This window comes from Camelus bactrianus, chromosome 3 (assembly GCF_048773025.1).
Source record: "Camelus bactrianus isolate YW-2024 breed Bactrian camel chromosome 3, ASM4877302v1, whole genome shotgun sequence".
Taxonomy (NCBI): Eukaryota; Metazoa; Chordata; class Mammalia; order Artiodactyla; family Camelidae; genus Camelus; species Camelus bactrianus.
This window is the reverse complement of record NC_133541.1, coordinates 59,626,384-59,648,490: the sequence shown is the minus strand read 5'-3', so window position 1 is coordinate 59,648,490 and position 22,107 is coordinate 59,626,384. Positions and strand designations below refer to the sequence as shown.

Sequence of the window (22,107 nt, the reverse complement as noted above, 5' to 3'; positions counted from 1 at the left end):
AAAGTAATTCATTTAGGACTTGCCAGAACTTAGAATGCTTCTATATAGCTCAAGGAATCCCAAAATAATCAGAAGGAGGTGTAATCCCCATTTCCTCCAAGAAAACCCTTTATTTGTAATTTAGCAAAGATTTGAACCAAGTACTCAAAATCATTTTACGAACCCTAAACTCTTAACTTTGGCTTCTAGTTCCCACGGGTAGAAATCCTTAATGTTCTATAGAAACACTCTCCAAGCACAGGATAACATCTGAGTCATCAATGGATAATCAACCCCTCCCCCAACAAAAAGCAAAATACACAAATACACGGAATAGTTGGACAAAGTAACTGAGACTAAATTGCATCCAAATTTAAGTAGTTACCAGATGGTTACTGAAAAGCTGGAAGATAGATATTCCAAGTGACCAAACTAGGATTAAAATATTCAGTAGCTAATTGCTTTCCCCTACCCTAATATAAAGCCCTAGGATCTAAGTCACTACATTTTAAGTTGTAAACAGCATTTCACTTCTCAAACTATAAATTTCATTCACTGATACAGTTACTAATCAGAGTCAACCTTTAAACCATTTCTACTGGTCAAAGCTCCAGAATAAACTGAGAATAGTTTCAATATTGTCTCACATGCTATTATATTCCATATTCCATATATTTCAAATATTCTACTTTCTTTCAGTCTAAACAAAAATAATTGCTCAGTACCACATTGATCAAAGCAGAAATTTTAGTTTTAGAGTACGTGTCTAGAGGAAACAAATGAAGCTCTTGAACTTAAATCTGCACACACTACTGGTTTTCCTAATGATTAACTTAACCACTCATGGAGGAAAAACAGATTTATTCCTTCAAAGTATGGAAGATCAAGTCTTTTTTCTCCCTTTAAAGAAAAAAAAAGTTACAGGACAAAGTTTGCATTCCTCTTTTACAACAAATTATCAACAAATTCCTGCCCTAGGCATCAAAAATTAAAATTTAGAATATAAGACCAAGAAACTAGCTAAATCATGTACCTATTTAATCAAGAAACTAATAATGGAAGATTACCCAAATAAAAAGCACACGCTCAAAGATTATCATGTTCCATATTTCAGAGAAGAGGCATTAAGGATTTATGCCATTAGTTTATTTACAAACATATCTAGTACGTTGAGTTCCAAGAGTTTGATCCTTTTTTTTTCAGAGATTGCACCTCTTAAAATGCTCCTCTTCCTATCTGTGAATAAAAATATAAAAAGTTAACATTAAAAATCCGATTCATTTAACAGAAATCATGTAGTTTCATTAATGTATTGTCTGTCCATCAGCTTATGGCTGGTACATCAGAAAGCGTTTACAGTATCATGATTTTATTCATACTGATTTGCTTCATCATATGTACCAAAATCTTTTCAGTAATGGCCTGGATAAACCATTTCCCTTCTAAACTATGACAAGTAAAGTCTTTCTTTTCCAAAGTCTATTTTGGAATTTATTCCAATAATCCCACATTCCTGTAGTGTTGCTTTTGATGAAAATTCTGACTACAATTAAACTAAATAAATCCTTTCTTCTCACTTAGGCAATCTGCAAATCTTGCATATATACGAACACATACTGCCCTCAAGACAGATTAACAATCAGTTTCCTAGAACTTCACCTGGTCAAGAACCTAAGCTCTGGAACAAGACTGCCTGGGTAAAAATCCTGGGCTGCCATCACTAGCTATGTAATACTGGGCAACTTAACACTTTTGTGTCTCAGATCAGGTTAATACCATCCACCTGACAGTGCTGCCTGGGAGCTAACACGAGCTTATTAATGTAAAGCATGCCTGACAAATACTAGTACTTAATAAACACTGACTTTCAGGCAAAGAAATATTTGTTTATAGGTTTTATGTGTCTCCCAATGCCACACCTACACTTAATTTCAGGAATCACAACACACAACAATGTATTCATAATTTTTTTTAGGGGGAGGGGATAAGGGAAAAAGAAAGGGATAAAAGGGAAGCACTGAAAAAATTAGAAATCCATTAATTAATTACCTGTTTCCTGGATTATTTTTTAAGCAGTTGATGTCTTACTATAAAGAAAGGTGCAGCAAATCCAGAACCAAAGTACAAAGTCATCATAACTAGTAACCGCCACTTATTTTCCACTGAAAATGGTAAATTCTGTTGGAGAAAAAAACAGAACAAGCAACAAAAATTGAACTTCAAATCACCTGATTTTATAAATCAAAAGTGCACATGAAATGTTATTTTTTAAATAACCAGGTTATATATGCCATGTATCACTATATCTTCTAAAATATTATCTTTCAAACCCTGTGTCATCATACGAAACACCAGAAGGCAAAAAACAAAAAAAAACCAAAAAAAACCCTGATTTTTACTCATCAGCTCTACCCCTCTACACCTTTTCTCGGTCCATTTATACTAGGCCTTATGCAACCCTGGGAGGTTGTCACTGCTAACTATCCGATTTAAGCTATTTATATTTGAGGCTAAATCTCACTTCAACCAAGTAAGATGAATACTTCTAATTTAGTCAACTAGCTGGAGAAGACAAGACCCACAGGTCAGGCCCTAATAACCTTGAATTTTCAGTGACCTTCATTTCGACTCGGGTGACCTCCAGCTACGCTTTAAGCCACAATTCCTGCAGCCAGGGGCTCCAAGGCCCTCCAGATCCTGAAGAGCGGGATGGGGCGCGAGGGAGGGATGGGGAAGCGCTGGGACTAGGTAAGGCCTCTCGCTTTACCTACTCATTCCTTTCCATGGATACGCGCACAGCCAGGGTCCTAAGCTTTCTCCCTGGTCCCGGGGGGAAGTGGAATGCCAGTAGGCACCCCAGCCCAAATTCCCGGCTTCCCAGTTCCCTCACTACCGCCCAGAAATTCAGTCAGTCTCGGCCAACGGCCCCCTACTCAACGTCGCCAGGCCCCTTCCATACTAACCTTCCCTGGACCCTCCTCATAGTGGCTTCTTCTGACCACAGAGGTTGTGAACCTCCGGATGCTCTGTCCCAACATAGCGCTGTTGGAAACTGCGAAAGGCGCAGAGACGGAAGGCGGAAGAAATGGCGGCAGCACACCAACAACTCCTCTCCCCGCGACCTTGTTCCTCTCTGGGTGATAACCGAAAGGAAAGATGGGAAAGGGGGCCGAGTTCTCGGAAAACGCGGCTAAGCGGCGACCTCCGAGGATTGTGGGAATTGTAGTTCAGAACACCAAGGTGTCTGGTGGGTCCTGAAGGATTGTGGGAAATGTAGTCTCGGGCCAGGTTCCTGGAGGATCAAAGGCTACTTACTAGCAGTGTTTCTTTTAGACCTGAGTTCTTATCGAGTTCTTGTCAGGTTTCTTGGGGCCCGTTTCTAGAACGCTTTTTCAGAAATTAGCGAAGCAGTTTCACCCCGTGTGCTTTAGTTTATGGAACAGAAAGATAAACCTCTTCCTTTTCTTTTTGTGCGACTGTATGTTAAGTGCCTGTAATTTGCAGTACTATTCCGCCGGCGCTAAGAGATCTGAACTCAAGAGACGGAAGCAAAGCGTAAGCACAAGTAACCCAACAATATACAGTATAAAGGTTGTCAGAGAGAAAACTGAATTGAAGTGTGAAGGGAAGGATTCCTGGAGCTATAGGGACCTGAATAGAACAGAAGTAGCATAGAGGGAAGAGAAAACTCAAGGCCAGTATGAGTATGGTATATTGGCAGTGTGGAAGAGAAAGCAGCCTGTGATATGCGGGGCCAGCCTCGACTAGGAATTGGTGTTCCCCTGCTGAACCTAAACAATTTCACAGAACATGAACATCAGAGTTACTCTAATTAGTGATGGATCAAGAAAATAACATCACTCTATTGTATCTGAACATAAACAAAATAGAGCATTGTTCAAGTCACAAAAATGACCAAACATCACCATATCCAGTAGATTTGATGACTTCTGCTTCTTTACGAAATATAACCTTAACCTTCGATTAGTCTTTTTTCCTCCTAAGTGAGACTTAGTAGTAAGATTTAGTAAGATAGCAGAAGTCACTGAAAACATGCCCAAATCCTGTAAGTCCTAACACGTTACTGAGATTCCCAGGGTTCCTCAGGGTATTTGGTCTCCCTTAACAGTAAAGAGTAATAAACTTTGTTCAGTCATATATTCCTGGTGGTCTTTGACTAGTTGGTATTGGGAAGAAACAGGTGTTAATGAGGCGGGGATAGTAGTATTAGGTTAGATTAAAAAGGGCCCTGCTAACCTAACTTGTACGTTATTCATCTGTGGGAGAGCGTACATTGCTTCAGATGGCTCATTTATACAGCAGGAATAAATACAGCCAAGTAAGATCTAAGTCTTGCTTTGAAAACTCGGTATAAAGTGTATGTGTCTTTCTTTAGCTTTTGAAAGAGAAAAGCTATGTTTCATACCAACCAAATACAAAAACTTTAAAAAAAAAAAGGAGTAAGTTTTATTTTTACAGGTAAGTTCTAATTGAGTAGAGATGCATGTAATGCAAAATGAGTGTTCTCCTAATTGACAGAGGATATATGATATTCAATTTTTTTAGAAGTCCCTATCAGTGTCTTTATGTATTAAAGGAGTCTGATTTAACTGTAATTGGGAAACATTTTCACAGTTAATATTTCTGGATTTTCTTTTTCAGTCTAATAATAAGTAACATCCCCTGTATATTTGGTTCATTGTTACTTCTAATTCACATTAATTGATTCTTTTTGTGTATCTGGCTTTCAGCTAACTCCAAAGGAAACTCCAGAAGAGATTCTAGCATATGGCTTTGAAGTCATCTGCCTCCTCATGAGGGGCCCTGTGGCAAATTAAAGATCACAGCAAATTCTTTTCATCAAGCTGTAGGGTCTATGCCTTTTCTCCCTGAATCTGGATGGAATTTCTGTGGCTATTTTGATTAAGAGACTTTGGCATTATTGCTGCTGTGTCAGTGTCTTGCCCAGGCCTTACAATATTGGCAGCTTCCTATCCTGTCTTTTGGAAGATTTGCCCTTGCAAGTCTGAGCTTTCATGTAAGAGGTTTGACTACTTTGCTGGAGAAGCCTTCTGGAGAGTTCCCAAGAATCTACCTGAAGGAAGTGGGAGGGTCACCTCAGGAGTCAGGTATGTGACTGAAGCTATCTTGGACTCTCTGTCCAGTCCAGCTACCAGCAGAACATCACGGAGGGACCCTAGTCAATGCTGTATAAAGAGGAGTTGCCCAGTTTAGCCCTGCCCCAAATGCTGATCTACAGATTTGTGAGAAATAATTAAATGGCTATTCTCTAAAGCCATAAAGATTGGGGTAGTTTGTTATGCAATGGTAAATAACTGGAACAAACAGAAGTAATACAGCTGCTTTATTTATGGAAATCATGTGAGAAGAACACAGTTTCTCACCAGTAGTCCATACACTTGGGAATTTGGCTGTGTCATTTAAAATATTTATCTTAGCTTAATACATATTTTCTCTTAAATCACACTTCTGTGATATTTCTCCAACTCTAATGAAGATGGGTTGTGCTAGACTGACCAAAACATTGAAAGACTGGGAAGCAGTGTTTCCATCTGATGGTGTTGTAGCAATTGGCATACTCTGGGGAGTGCTAGACACTCTCAGAAATGCATTTTGCAGCTTTTTGATGCTCTAGATAAGTTAGGAGGTAAATTGGGATGGCATTGAAGGTGACTGAGATCACTTATTCCTTAAATGATTACAGACCTTTGTATTAATGGCTAGATATCCATAGATCACATTTTTGATAATTATTTAAAAATATTTTCTAAAGAATGTTTTTGTCCAAAGACCAAACTGAACATGAAGAAAAATTTTATATTAGTTTCTGTGTTGTTTTCTTAATTGATAATTATTACAATTTTTTTAAAGCATATAATTGATTACTTTCTTATTGTAGTCAATTTACAATTTTGTGTCAATTTCTGGTGTACAGCATAATAGTTCAGTCACTATATATATATATATATATATATATATATATATATATATATATACACACATATATTCATTTTCATATTCTTTTTCATTATAGGTTACTTACAAGATATTGAATATAGTCCCCTGTGCTATTAAAGTATAAACTTGTTGTTTATCTATTTTATATATAGCAGTTAGTTAAATAATTAACGTACCCTGAGTTTAGGGATTCTATGTTAATCTTGTTTCCTAATTTCAGTAGAAAGGGAAGAAGTTTAAAGAAATTTGGCAATATTCCATTTCTGAATAGGTAGTGTGGTAAATTAAAGATGGCCACAATTTCTTTGTAACTCTTACCAGTATGAGGTGAGGTCTGACTCCCCTTCTCTTGATCTTAGTGACCTCCCTGACCAATAGAATGTAGTAGACATTCTGAGACTTCTGAGGCTGGCTTATCAAAAGTCTTAACCATTTCCATTCTGGTAACTTGAAATGTTTTCTTGGGAGAAGCCGGCAATCATGTCAGAAGTCTAACTACTCTGAGACTGCCTGGAAAACGAGGAAGCCCAAGCTAACCGTTTGGGGAAACCACAGAGAGGTGAGAGGGAAGGAAGAAGGAGAGGGTTAAGGGGAAGTGAGGAAAGGAGGTGCGTGGGAAAAATATGCCAGACCAGCCCCCAGCTGTCCCTGCCATTCCTCAGCCCAGGCACCAGATAAGTAAGTAAAGAAGCCTTCAGTTAACTCCAGCTACAATCATGATTTGTCTACATATTTAAGAGGTATGGTAAACAAGAACTGCCCAGCTAAACCCATCAGCCTCCAGAACTATAAGACAAAATAATAAATTGTTTTAAACTGCTAAGTTTTGGGGTAGTTTATTATAAGGGAGTAGGAACCTGGAGCGGGTATCATGAACAAGTTCTTGTACATGTAGCGTAACAATCTAAATTGAGTCTTAATAGCTGTCAAGAAAAATGTGACTCATCCTTGAGAAGCTTTTGATTTAGTATGATACTCATTTGCTATAAAATGAATTTTAAGACAAATGAGACATTTCATGGATTGAAACAAAATAGAAAAGATCTTTAGGGACATGAAATTTAATCCAAAGTTATATTTTAAAAAAAATCCAATTATTTTAAATAATGAATAGGATGGATATTATAGAGTGAGCAATGTGCTTTCTAAACCCACATGAGTCTTTGGAGACTAAAATTACATTATATAGAACAGTATATCTAAAAATTAAAGTACAATACTTGTCATTTCTCCCAATAGCTACTATATTAGATTTTTAAGAATTAGGTTAGAGTTTATTTAAAAATAAATTGTTTAGCGAAGAAATTATATGTTTCTATCCTACACTAAAAAACTCAAATTAACAAATTTCTTTTGGTTTTAAGTTTTAGAATTTCCTGCTACTATACAGTTAAAGTCAGAATGCAGGGTTAACTTTTATTTGAAATTTTACTTGTAGAGGGGAAAAAATACCTGGTTTTAGGAAAGGAGAAAATGTGATTTCAGTGAGGTAGTTAGGGTTGGAAAATATTCTGCCAGCCTGCTGAATGATTTAGTGATGACCAACTGGGAGAAAAGTTTCTGCAAAAACAAACAAACCAAAACAAAAACCAAAACAAAACAAAAATTAAAAAAAAATTTACTTGATCAAGCTGTATATTTTACTCTTCATCTTGTTTTAGTACTTTTGAATACTTTTTTCCCTTAAAAGCATTTACTGTTTTATGTTCCAACTTTATTGCTTAATCTCAGTGAAGGTTTAAGGATGATTCACTTTTTTTAGATTAATTTGTAATTTAATTATTTGTCATTGAGAATTGCCAAGTATAGGTAGGTACATTTTTACAAGGTGAATACAGAAACTAACATTTCTCAATTTGAAAATCACTGATTGTAGATACATTTATGTTCTATTTCCTTCTTAACTTGCAGTGATACTTGGTATCATCGCTTTGACCTCTTCACATTACTCAATTAAGTTATACCCTCACTGAACAGCATTTAAAACTGTTTCATTGTCCCTGAATTGTACTCAGCATCTTCTTACCACTTTGTACTAAGGGATCTTATAAATAACAGACTTATGAAACTCATTGCTATGTTTACTGGGAGGATTTTTTTTCTTTGAGGCTATGTTTCAATATATTTCATGGTGTCATTTTTATGAGGACCCACAGGAGAAATTTCTCTCTGGTCTTAGAACTAAAATAAACATGCTTCTCATGAGTAGCTGATTTGTTTTTGCCTTATGAGTGCTGTGAAAAACGAACTTTATTGTGATTTTCTCCTTATACTGATTCTTAGAAATGTGTGACCCACCTTCAGTGGACACTATGGATGTATTTTGTCTACTTTAGTCCTGTCTCCATCTTTTCTTAATTTAGCTTTGCTTCACTTTTCTCCCCAATTTTATTTTATCTTGTGTCTTTTATCTTGTGTCTTTATGTATATGTGTCTTTGTTCTGTACCTCAAATGTTTTCTGGAACAATATTAACATGTAAATAAACTAATAAATCATAAATTCTCCTCACACAGAGAATTGTTATAAGATTACTTTAGCCATATTTCTCTTTGCTTTATGGAGCCTGTGCTAAGCTAATTAAAGCTAGCTAATGTAACAATCCCCATGGCTTAACACAATATTTATTTCTCACTTATGTCACAATGGACTCAGATATTCAGCATGCAATCTTCCACCTGGTCATTCGAGTACCATCATCTTCATGGGCCTCCACTCAGTCATCTGAATTGACGCTGCCTGCCACCATGCTACGAAGGGAAAGGCAGAGGCTCACACAGGGGCCAGGTCAGGAGGTGGCATGCACTACTTGTGCCTATATTCTACTATCTAGACCAATCCCAAGCTACCACCGGTATCCAAACCAATCATATGCTACGCAGATTTCTGTGTGTCTGAGAGGAAATTGGAAATGGTTTGGTTGAACACATAGCATCTCCTTCACAGAGACCTTCTAGTTTCTTGCTGGAATCTTACAGAGCACCTTTGTAAGAATTCAATATCCAGTGGTTATACATAATTTTGTAACTTTGCTGCAGTGGCTGCAAATCCTAATTCTTCTTGCTGCTACCCATTTTCCCAGAGTTGCATACTTCAGGCAATATACCATATCTGGAATCAGACTGACATGGGTTCAAATCCAAGATTTACCCTAACTATTTAGCTTTGGGAAAGTTGTATGACTTGTCCACATCTTTCAGATAAGGAAAGTAATGTTACTTACTTTATAGGGCTGTTAGAAGGGTGTTGGGCTGCATCCTGCAGGCCTGCAAGCCTTGTAGTTGCCTAGCCTCAAGACCTAAAAAAAGAGCACAGAGACAGCAGCAGAGACATCAATGGTTTAGTGATGAGGGGAACTTACAAGTCTACAGCAAAATATGCTGGAGTAACCCCCTACTATGTACAGCAAATGGCAGGCAGAACAGGACAGTAATCTTCACTACTGGGGGAAGAAGGAGGCTACCATTTATAGGGGGAATTGATGTCAGGTTGGCTTATCAGTGACCAGGGAAATGAGCAACTGGGGCAGGGGACAAGAATGTAGGCAGTTTACTAAGCCGTATAATTAAGAGGATTGGATAGTTATGTGAGGGAAACTGGACTGGTTGAGTCAGGGGCAGGGATAGAGCAAGAGAACAGCCATCTTTAATGGCCTGACCATACAGAGGGTCGATTGAGGTATTTCCTGATTCAGTGTTCTATTAGCAAATGGCTCAGTGACAACCCTCTTTTGGGATTCCACCTCCATGTGTCACTTTTTAATTAACTTTCTGTCTTTCCTCAATAGATTGGCCATTGGAACATGAAGGTCTGAAATATTTTAAAAAAAATGCTGATACAGTACTAGAATGTAAGCTCTGAGGGCAGAGAATTTTGGGGTTTTTTTTTGTTTTTTTTCTGATCACTTATGTATCATCCTAAGTGTCCTCCAAAAAGACGCTCAATGAATGAATGCTGAAAACAATGAGTGAATAGTGTGGTGGTTTGAACTATGTTTTGAGTGTGAGATTGTGATTTAGTTTTTAAAGTTCACTTTATTGAAGCATCAGTTACATGGAATAAAACATTTATTTTTCTGTCTATCTCATTCCTGTTCAGTGAGTTTGACAAATGTATACACTCATTAACCAACATCACAATTAAGTTAAAGAACATTTCAACAATCCATGGTTTACTTTTACTTATATACTTTAAAAGCATTGATTTTTTAAATTACCTCTGAGCACCCTAACCCTTGATGCCCAGATATACTCAATTAGAGCCCAAACTGCACTCAGTCCTATAACAGTAGGACTCATTACAGAATTTCTCACCAGGGAACTATTTACATTATGGACCAGATAATTCTTTGTTGATGTTCATGTCTTGTGCATTATACAGGGTGCTTAGTTATATGTCTGGCATCTACCCACTAGATGCCAGTAGCACTCTCTCTCCCAAGCTGTGGCAACCAGCTATGTCTCCAGACATTACCAAAAGTCCCCTCTGTTGGCGAAATTGTTCTGAGTTGAAAACCACTGCCCTATGTCTACCTCTTCAGGGCAAGATGAGTCCACAGAACATACCGCTTGTCTGAGCCAATGCCTCTGCACTTGCTGAGATCCACTGGCAGAATTTCCATGCTTCATCCTTCTCAGCAAAGTAAGGCTCAACTATCTTAGGATCCTGCATCCCGATGGCACACTGCCCCCTCCCTTCTCTGCCATCAGTGTGTGCCATCCACTGCCTGTAGTCTTGAACATTTATAGGCTTCTATTGATCCTCCCCTCTGTTCCACACTGAATCCAGGGCAGATGGGAAGTGGCATTAAAACTTGCTTTTGTTCTATTCCTGCCTTGTGGATCTGTGTTGTCTGTGACCCACTCATTTAGAAGGTAATGAACCTATCTTCAGTTTTACCTTTAGAAATAGTTTTTAATTAAATGAACACATGTGCTTAGCATTGTATCTGGCAAGTAGTAATGCTCAATACATAGCAACTCTTATTATTAATTCCATACCACTGTTTCTCTGTGCTGCTGGTATTTTCCCCTTGTTTCCTTGTACTGAGATCATTCCTACTTTCATCACACTTGCCACACTTTCTCTGTTTGTCTTAAGCTTTTGTATTAAGGCCACAGTCTGTGCTCATGTGACCCAAAGATACTTAATTCTCAAGCCACCCAAACATATCTGTCCTCCTTATCTGATCACACATTCCTCAGCTTTTGATATAACATTAAAATAAAATAAGCTCCTTAGGAAATCCCATTATTATTTGATTGGGAAGGAATGGCTCTCCTGATTAGAGCCACAGGGAAGACCATCCTCTGAAGGGAAAAACCCAGACACTGTGTGTCTGATAGTTTCCTTATTTTCTCACTACCCTTCCCTGGAAGAGATATGGAACTCCATACTTACACCTTGTGTACTTTTTGAATAACAAAGGTAAACAGAACATTTGATTTAAAAAATCCTACCTTTCATTAAATGTAAATAAAATAATTTTTAAAAAAAGAATACAAACTTAAGATGTGAGAGAATGCCTCTTAACTCACCAGATGAGGAAACTAGAATATTGTTCATTTATTATGTGAAGGAGAACTCAAATCATGCAGGAAACCTTGAGTATAGAGGACTATTAAAGAAGTCTGGGTTATTATTATTATATTCTGTATTATTAACAGAAGTATAGGTTATTATAAACTTGGAAAAATTGATTGAAGTGGTTGCATAACCATCAGCACAAACTTGGCTTTTGACACTCAATATTTGGGGATGTGAGATCCAAAATCCTTATTGCTCAACCTATTATAATATCTGATATTTTCCAAAGTCTTTTCAGAAATTCAAAAGCTGAGATTTTTTTTTTTTCCATTCTCTTTGCATTCCTACTGTAGAAATCCTATTCTGAAGGGAGGAAATGGTGGGAGAGGGCGGGGCTAAAGGTCAATTATAGTTAATAAAAAACAGGGGATGAATTAAAAGTTATTTTTACAAGTTTTTACTACCTGAAATAAAATAATTGACTTGAGTTATATTTACCTCTGAGAGCAGTCTTGGGTATATACTGGGGATGTAGATAAATCTGACTTCAAGGGAATAAAAAATTCTAATACTTTCCCATCATTCTCAAGAGGAAAGTAAAACCTTTGTTTCTAATATTAGAGACAAAAGCTTAGACACATATTAAGAAGAGGAGTAAGAATTTGATTTAAATTTACAGTCTAAGGCTTTTCTAGAAGGCAAGATTACCTAGGGAATGGGGGTGTGGGGGTTGACATCTGGAAGCAGCAAGGGATTAGAACAACATACAAGATGAATAAAGATAATATTTGCAGAACCCACAAAATTTTGTTTAGAACAATATTTTTGCTTCCTCTTTCTCTCTCACAAAAGCCATGAACATTTGGTGGAAAATATACAGATACACAGTTGTAATCACTTTACAGCTTTAAAGAAGCTGGAATTCCACACACAAAAAATTACAGAAACAGGTGTTAGAGATTAAGGATGCCAAATTTAAATATATCAGGAAACTAAGATGATAGATTCCAAAGTCTGAATCATAAAGACCAAAGAAGTCTGACAAGGTGATTTGATTATAATAATATTAATAGGAGAATATATAACCCATTAACATTATATTGGAGCACTAATGTTCTCTGAAGACTTTCCAAGTTAACAGAAATCAAAGCCCAAGTAAAAGGAATAATGATTCTACAGATAATTTCAGACAACATAAGGAGGAAGAAAGTTCTTCATGTCTGTTTTTGTTCAATTAGGAGAGACTATTCTGGACAAAATTTAAAATATTCAGGTGGTTTCTATGCCATGTAAGTATTATGAAGTTACTGTAGATTTTAGATAATTTCTTTCCTTAGCATGAGTGCAATTATATAATTTACATGTCATATTTTAGATTACAATTTTTTTTAGGTATTTGAAATTAGTGTCTTCGATAATCATTTTTAAACAACCCAATAGTTTCAACTTTTCTATGTTGGTTATAAAGTTATGTTCAACTTGAAAATACAAGAAAACATGATTATTTTAATTATGTTTTAACAAAATTTCATTGTTTCTACCAATATTAAATCATTTTTCTCTCTTTCAAGCATATTATGGTACATATTACAGTATATCATTTTAAAGAGAAATTCAAGGGACCTACATTAAAACTTTATAATTTTAGCTATTTTTTTGTACTAATGATTCTATTTGTAAATGCAGTACATAATGTTAGATATAATGGTCTAATTGTATGTGATTTTATTAATTAGCCAGTTAAGATTATAAATAACATAAGGAAAATTTGGATTTGCGGGAGAAAGTAAATACAGAAAATTTATAAACAATTTTCCAAGAAAATGCTATCTCATATCTTGAAGAATATGTAGCATATTAAATTTTGGTTATAGTATACAAAATGACTTTAAGGGAAAATGGAACAATATTCAAAGATAAAAAACTAACCAAAGTGAAATAGAGGATTTAGGTCAGATCTTTTCTTTGTGAAATAGACAGATAACTGAAACAAAGAAATAGATTTTGGCAAAACCTTAATGCTCCATTTCACTTCACTTTGGTGCCTGTAGAAGTAAGTGTATTATAAATTTTTAATACAATTTTTAAAAAACAACAAAAATTAAATCTAAAATTGATTTTGAAAGAGGAGGTGATCAAACAATAAAAAAGTCAATTTGTCTTGAATAGTATACAATATTTTAGGTTTATTAATAACTACCTAAATTTAAAGCAGTTGTATATAGAAGCTTTCCAGTGTTATCTAAAATTTCCTAACAGTGCATAGATTTTCTTTGAATAACAATTGGCCTGTAAGAGACCAAAGCTAGTTTCATCAATTTTCAGCTGTTAAAAAAAAGGATAATGTTGCTTAAATTTGTTTGTTCCTTCTCAGATTTTGTTGGTAAATTCTGTAATGTGTTTCTGAAAATAATATGGGCTGACAAGTGCTTCAGTACTGACACAGAAAAGAACAGAGTATGAAATTTTATTAATCTTATTCAGCTTAATATTTTGTTTATTTAAAACAAACATTTATTTCCTGAAGTATGAGGTAATTCTTTTTAAAAAGAAGAATGGATTAAGTAATTAAAATATTAAAGGACTAAAGAAAAAATCTCTCAAATTATGTAACTTTAAAAAATCAATGTGATCGTATTATTAAATGTGTCCTGGTTTTAGGCAGCACAGTGAGAACAGAGTGGTAATTGCAGTGCTGCTTTTGAGCTTACTCTTATGCAGCCTGAAGGTAGAAGAGAATGTTTTGGAAGATGTTCAACATTTAATTACCTTAATTCTGATTTTTCCTAATAAATGTCAATACTTTAGACCAATTGAATTCAAATGCTTATTTTATATTGTGTAGTACACAGAACACATCAGAACCAATAAAAAAATGTAAAGGAAAATGGCTAATGTTCCTTAGAATTCTCTTTCTCGTTACCAGCACATTAAAAAAAGCCCAGTCTGCTATGGCTGTGAATAATCTTGCCTATGTACACATAAATGGGATCAGAAATCATAAAGAATGATGGATTTTTTTATCAAATTTTAATTACAACTGTGTGTAATGTTGAACTATAAAGTAATTTAATGAGATTAAGCAGAAAATTAACCACAGTAAGAAAGCAGAATTTTTGTAGTAGTAACAGGTTTTACCTCCCAGCAATGCAGATTTCAGTTTTTCTTGATGATCATTAAATTCTGTTTTCTAAGGATAAAACAGATATAGATGCAGAGATAGAAGCCATATAGCCAAAAAGAACTTTCAAACTCCTGAGACCACTAGTCCTATTAGCCCAGCAGTCTGTCTCTGATGATGACACCCAGTCACTTTGTGGGAGCACATGAATATGGTTCTTAAAGATCAGGGTCCACATAGATTTCATCAATGAAACCTTATTCTGGAGCACATCTAACTTCCACAAGCATAATGAAATGGTTGTTTACATCACTAAATTTGGGGTAGCTTTTAATGCCTCAATACATAGCTGGAACAGAATGAGGTGCTGCCATTGTTTCTGGGATCAGGCAGTGGGCAGTCTTCCTGTGTGTGTCTGTGTTGTTAGATGTCATTCTGTTGTCTTGGACCCAAATCTCCTTCTTCTCAAAAAAACAAAACAAAACAAAACAAAAAAACAGTCGTATTATGCCCATCCTAATGGCCTCATATTAACTTGATTACATCTGCAAAGGCCTTATTTCCAAATAAGGTCGTATTCACAGTTACTAGGTGTTCTGATTTTAATATATATTTTGGGGGGCACAGTTTAACCCACCACAATGGAGCACTGGGAAAGTGGAAGGTGTCTGGCCAGGGCACCAGCACCATTGGCTGCAAGATCTTTCTAAGTTCCCAGTTTCCTCATGCATTCAGTCTTTTGATATACTAATTTACTGATATAGTGAACAATTTTCAGATAGCAATTTTCATATCTTTGAATATTCTTCTTGCCTAAACTGTCCTTTTCCCACTCTGCTTGGTGAAAGTCTCCTTATCTTTAAGATGTACTATTATATCCTGAGGGCAGCCTTCTCTGGCTCTCCCAGTCTCTATATACCAAGTCACTCCACTCTAAATGAGCTTGTTTATTAACTCACTGAAATAATTTTGATGCATATCATTTGGAACAGTGATATACACTAGATATGGTGCTAGGTTATTAGGGATACAGACCTTAGCCCTAAGGTTGGTTATAGTTTATTAGGGGACACAGAAGATAAATAATTACAACAAAGTTCAGTAAGTGGTAAGGTGGTCATTGCATGCTATGGCCACTCAGAGGAAGAACTCCAAGCCCAGGCAATGGCAGAGATGCAAAGGATGACACAAGTCAGGAAAATTTTGACAGAATAAAGATTCATATCTTAAATACAAAAAAAATTTTTTTAGTCAGTCCTTTAATGAAGCACCTATTTTTGACTCTATCAATGTTTCTACTAGTTATTTACTTGTTTTCTTAATTCATTCATTGAATCACTCATTCATTAAATTTGACAGTTATTTCTGGATTAAGGCACTGAGTTAAGTTCTGTCAGACATATATCTGAGCTGTTTTAAACCAAACATTAAGTATAGGTAATGGAATAAAATATACTCTCCTTTAAAGTTAATGGAGCAACTTATATTAAACTGTTGATTAAGCTATATTTATCTATAATTCATTAGCTTCCTAGAAAAAATTTTGTCAATCTGTAATTTGTATATCTCAAAGCAGTCCTTAAATATCCCAAAGGTAATTTTCCTCAACAGACATTTTAAAATGCCTGCAATTATTTACAAGTGATGATTGTCTGCAGTAGTAATTTTCTTGTCTTAATGGAAATAAGCTGCTTATTATTTTTAAAAAAGTGTGTCAACCATTATTCCTGCTTAGAATGCTGCCTTTTCTCCAGAAGCTGATAAAATACTCAATTTCCTACTGACAGTGCAGTAAAATGTGAGGAAAGACACCAAACTTCAAAGACTGACATAATAAAAATCCACACTGTGTTTTGATGGATTGGTTTTAATAACATTACCCTTAAAATAGCAATTTTGGGGAGCAAAAGTGCTTTATTTTTACATTTATCAGTCAAAGATTTATATGCATTCATATTATTAATACAAATAGATACATAATGTTTCATCAGTTCATCTAATTTCTTGTATCCATAATATTACATAATAAAAGAATAACTTTAGTTGACTTCTCCTTACTATAGCCATACCTTATATTTAGAGAATATAAAAATAAGGATGAACCAGAAATATTAGGTTAATTTGTTCAGAGAAAGGGTGTTAGCTTTTTCTTTCTAAATCAATCTAGAAAGTTTTGGCAAATGTTCTTTGTCAGATGTCTTTTATAGCCACATTAAGTAAGAAAAACTGATACACATTTTTTTTTCTTTCTTTTAAATGTGACTTATAAGAACCCTGAAATTCATATAGGTGAGACGATGGAAATAAAAAGGTTTCAGCTAGGCCTTTTTGAAGGAGTTATTCTGCTAAACATGGTCTTAAGTTGTCTGACAGGTCAACTATTGAACCTTTTTGTGACAGTATCAACATTAGCTTTTCATGATTAATTTTTGGCTGGTAAGAAGTCAGCAGAAACTTTTGCAGGGCATATATATTAGTAGCAAATGATTTAAAAATACCACAAAGACTATAAGCCTGGTTGTGCCACTCTGCTTCAACAATATATCCTTCTAACAAGCCTCACCTATCTAATCAAGTAAGTTTTAAATCTCTAAATCTCCTTTCTTTCCTTTTTCCTCTTTCCTCTTTCCCTGCCTTTTTTCTTTTCTTTCTTTTGCCTTGAAGAAATTTTTTTCATTTGTTATTAGCAGGAATTCATGCGTGGTGTGGCTTAACAGTATTTCAGGTCATCAGAATGCAAGATTGCTTCCTTGAGGCATTTTTGTGCTGCTGTTTATTTATTAAAAACTAATAATAATTTTAAAAAATCAATTGGCATTAATAAAAATAACAGTGTGAAATTAAAAAAAAAATGATTCTATTGTTCAGGTAAAGAAATCTGACTTTTCCAGAACACTGATTGCTCAGTTACCCAATTAGTAAGTGATGGGGTCTACATGGCTTTTAAATTCAGTTTAACTGAAAGCCTGGCCTTTTAAATAAAAACATATGAAAGCTGCAATTTTACAAGTAGAGAAACATTGGTATTGCTTTCATTATTTCATTATCATAATTGTATTATTTCATCCTATTATCTAGCCTTAGGTGCTGGCTCTAAGGCTTCACTGCTTTCACTTCCACATTCTGGTAAAATTTCATGTCAGAAAACATGTGGCTGTTAGGAGCACAACTCCTTCACCCAGAAATCTGAGAAGATTTGGGCACTCCATTAGGCCACTAATTGTCTCTCATTTTAATTTGTGATTCACATAGTTAGTAAGGAACAATACAGTTGGATATTATTAACACTCAGATGATAGAAGGAGCAAGTGGCAGTAGTTCACAGTCTGGCAGAATTCTACATTAATGATCCTCTAACACCTTTCAGTTAGAGTTCTTAGTGAAGGGTCACTTCACACAGCTTGGTACCTTACTCTTATCAACCCTGGAGTGAGGGGAGAAGGATAGGGGTAGGAAACCATTATTCAAGCTACTAAATTTTCCCTTTTGACCACAATCTTGTCTGTAAGTCCAAAGTTTTGGATGAAGAAATGTTCTGTGGATAACAAACTTTCTCTAAAAGTTTGCCCCCTCAAAAGACAGAAACTTGCCTATTTTTGTCCTTCCTCATTCTGTCCTATTAAGGCATGATGGATCTACCAGCATACAGATATTTTCTGTTACTTTGCACCTTAAAAAATTCCTCCCTTGATTCTTTTTTTTTCAGTGTTGCTACTGGCTTATTTCTCTGATTCAATCCATAAACTCATTAAATTCATTGTTTTCATATAGTATTTCTATTTCCTTATCTCTCACTTGCTCCGTCTCACTCCAGTCTGGCTTCCACCTTTACCACTCTGTTGTATCTTGTCAACATTACCAGTGTTCTACATTTTGTCAGCTCCTCTGTTCATTTTTCTCTGGTCACTTATCATCTTATTGGAAAGTAGTGAAAGATCTTTTGACCATTCCTTCTTTTTTTCTTTGTCCTAAAAATATTGTTTCTGGCTGTTAAGTTAAGAATGACTAGGAGAGGGCCAAGAGTGGATTCTAGGAGACTTGTGGGAATTCTGTTGGTGATAGTAGAGTTTGATGACAGACAATAACAGATTGGATTGGGATGTTCACAATGGAGATTAAGATGAATAAAAAAATGATATTTGGGAGGTAAAACTGGAAGTTCTTGGGGACTGATGAAATTTGGTTCAGTTTTGAGTATGTTGAAACTGAGGAACTCCTGAGATGTCGAAATAGAGATATTGAATAGATATTGCTCAACAGTGGATAGGAATTTCAGAGAATGCTGAGATAAAACTAATTTAGAGCATAATCAATTTAGAATTGATTTGAGCCAATGGGCTTGGATATGATCACTTAAGGACATAAGGGTAAACTGAGAGAGGTTTTAGGAAGAAACATACTATAGCCTATAATGTATTCTAATGCTCCATTCACTTAAAAGAATGGCTATAGAGCAAGTCTGGATATATAGGAAGTGACAAGATAATAACCCTTGGAGCTGCTCTTTTTATTCTTTATCCCATGTGATACATTTTTCTTTCAGACTGTGTGAGACTTAATGTAGTTGAAGGCACACGAGCAGTAGATTTTGTCACACCTGTCACTCTACTTTTAATAATACATTTCAGCAATAGCAAGGCCTTGCATGATGTATAAAGTCAATATTCAGTATAATAATGCTATATTTGATTATGATGATGAAGTTTGATACAAATATCTTTCTCTTATTTTAAAAGAAAACTTTTGCTACAGCTATGAAATTCATTTAGTGGTTTGCTGTTGCCCGGAAATATCACATACATTTTTTTTTCCCCTAAGCTTCTTTTGAAGTGCTTTCGCCTTAATGGTTGAAGTTGCAGTAAATAATAGTGTTTCGTTGTACTCTAAACAAATAGAATTTTAAAAAATGTTTGGATAAACATATAAATCCACAGTGGAAAACTAAATAACAAAATGTATATCATACTGGCAATGGGGAAAAGGGAGACACACATATAGAAATTATGCTAGTTTCAGTACACTTAGAATCAGAAAATGAAAAATATCCGTTTGTCATAAAAGTTGTTACAGGCATTGGTATCTTCTTAATAGTCTAACAGTACTAATTTATGTGGATTATTAAACTGTATAACTTCATTGAAATAGTCTTTTTATATATGGAGGAAAGATGTGTGTAAACAAAGGAAATAAACAAGAAACATCTTAGTAACCTTAAATGTAGGAAACTACTTAATTATGCTGAAGTTATTCTTTTGCTTGAGTATCACCTTTTACCTAACATACCATTTGTGAACAGAAAGGAAAGAAAGTGTTGAATTTATTCAAGATTTTTTATATATTTATGTAGAACAAATGAAAAGGTTTGCCATTGACCCTTTGAAGTTAATTTATATTTTCAGAGCATATTTGATAACCAGATTGCCAATTTAACTTTTTGAGAAAATGATAAATAAATTACAAAGTAATTGATGATGAAGGGCCTTCACTTTGGAATTCATTAGAGTTAAATTAAAAGTGCTATATTATATATTTGTTTCATTTATGGTAGATCTAGTCTGGAACGAAGAATTTCCCTGGAAATCTAAAGTATATTGGGAAGTCTATTTTTCAGAAATGTTGCCAGAAATTCATTTACTGCATACTGTAAATAAATCTATATTAAGCTGAAATCAGTATATTCAACATGTGTAAACTTCAAAACATCTGAAACAACTCAAATTGCTTCTTATTAATACAACACTTGTACAAATCAACTTCAAATTTTATATCATAACGTACACACACTATTTTTTTCCCAAATGATGATGAATGATACTACCTTTTTCTTACATTTTCTGCTTCTAATGACTTAATCTTCTAAGATCATTTCTTGAATGCGTAATACTCAAACTAAAACTACCACACTGAAAAACCTGTTACTGCAAGCAAAGAAAGTTTAAGTCTGTGACCCTAGTACTATCCTGAATTAGAACACCTTCTTCCCCCTGGATTCCCAGGAAGGTGCTTGGGGCCTGGACAGTTCAGGCATGATTTTGCTGGCACAGGGTCCTGAGAATGGCCTTCCCACTGAACACTCCAAATCTTTATTTTCTGGGCATACTGTCTTCCTGGAAATGTGTACTGTTACAGAAAATATGCATTCTTCTCAAGTGTGTTATGAAGCTAGACAAAAAATCAAATTGATTAAGTTTGTTGGATGGTATGTTTCTTTTCTTTTGGTTTGATCTGAGATTTATTTTCTCATTATTCTTGAGCTCTGAGAGATATCTGGTTATAATAGAAAGTAACTTTGACATCTTACTAGGTTCACTTCCCTTCAGATCAGAATGAGATGTACCTGGTAATTTAGTTGAATTGTGGAAGAAATCATGGCATTGTTGCTCAAAAATGACTACTTGAAATCAATAAAAGAAAAAAAAAATCCCTGTCCATCTGAGTTACTAAACTCTGTATGTCCTGGCTAGATTGCAGTTTTGTTTAGTTCTGTAAACTACACTTCTCTCACCACCCCAAGCACTCTCATGCCCTCATTTCTCTTAACATCTGCTGCACTGACTACACACCACTTATGCAACAAACTAAATAAGGTGGCTTTATTTCATTTCATGGTATTTTAAACTAGTTGGAAATCAGGAGATCCTGACTTCTATACTAGGACTTTAGAAATGGTGGTATTTACTGACTTTAAGTATTTCAAAGAATTTCTCACTGAAGTAGTTTTTGTTCTTAGGTATGAATATTTCATAACATTGAATGAAATGATGGACTTACATAATAACTATATGGACAAGTCTATGTGTCCAGTTTTTCACTTATAACTTGGAGAAAATTAATAGCTTTATCAGTTGAATATTCCAAGTATACAAGAAACAGAGTATAGCATAATAAACAGTGATATATTAATGATGTCTTTTCCTCCTCTAGGAATTTTCTTTTATCCTTTACACATTTTTCTAACTGGTTGTTTGTTTTTTTTTTTTCATTAATTTTTAGGTTTCTCATAAATTTCATATAGCCATTCTTTGACACTCATATTAATAGCAAATGTCTCTCTTAGTCTGTCTTTTTGTTTCAGTTTATTTTGAAATTATTGTAATTTCACAGGAAGTTGCAAAAATGTTATATAGAGAGGGCCCACGTATCCTTCACCTAGTTTCCCAAAATATAACTGTAGTTCATATCAAAACCAGGACTTTGCCATTGCTAGGATGTGTGTGTATAGTTTTATATCATTTATCATATAAGTCATTTGTACAACCATTGCCATAATCAAGAGACAGAACTATTAACACAAACATCTCCATCATGTTATACCTTTATAGACACACCTACCTCCCTCCTTTCCAAAACCCCAGCTCCTGGCAACTATTAATCTGCTGTTCATCCATATAATTTTTGTTGAGAAAGGTATGTAAATGGAGTCATACAGTATACAGCTTTCTGGGATTAGCCTTGGTCACTGAGCATAATTTTCTACATAGACCATTATGTCTTCTGTAAATG

At 35.0% G+C, this 22,107-nt stretch overlaps 1 protein-coding gene and 1 non-coding gene across 2 annotated transcripts; both read right to left on the bottom strand.

Annotated features, from left to right (window-relative positions):
* Positions 1-1,103: 1,103 nt before the first annotated feature.
* Positions 1,104-3,136, bottom strand: COX7C (cytochrome c oxidase subunit 7C). The gene is made up of 3 exons (XM_074360333.1): positions 2,943-3,136; positions 2,029-2,157; positions 1,104-1,215 (listed from the first exon to the last, which is right to left on the bottom strand). The coding sequence occupies exons 1-2, from the start codon at positions 3,015-3,017 to the stop codon at positions 2,041-2,043; spliced, it is 192 nt and encodes a 63-aa protein (XP_074216434.1). The 5' UTR covers positions 3,018-3,136; the 3' UTR covers positions 1,104-1,215; positions 2,029-2,040.
* Positions 1,318-1,380, bottom strand: LOC123618958 (small nucleolar RNA Z39). The gene has a single exon (XR_006727456.1). It is a non-coding gene; the product is annotated as a small nucleolar RNA Z39 (small nucleolar RNA).
* Positions 3,137-22,107: the final 18,971 nt, after the last annotated feature.

Coding starts and splice junctions, on each gene's coding strand:
- COX7C (XM_074360333.1), bottom strand. CDS start 3,017: ATGTTGGGACAGAGCATCCGGAGGTTCACAACCTCTGTGGTCAGAAGA. Junction 2,158..2,942: donor ATGAGGAGGGTCCAGGGAAG/GTTAGTATGGAA, acceptor TTTCTCCAACAG/AATTTACCATTTTCAGTGGA.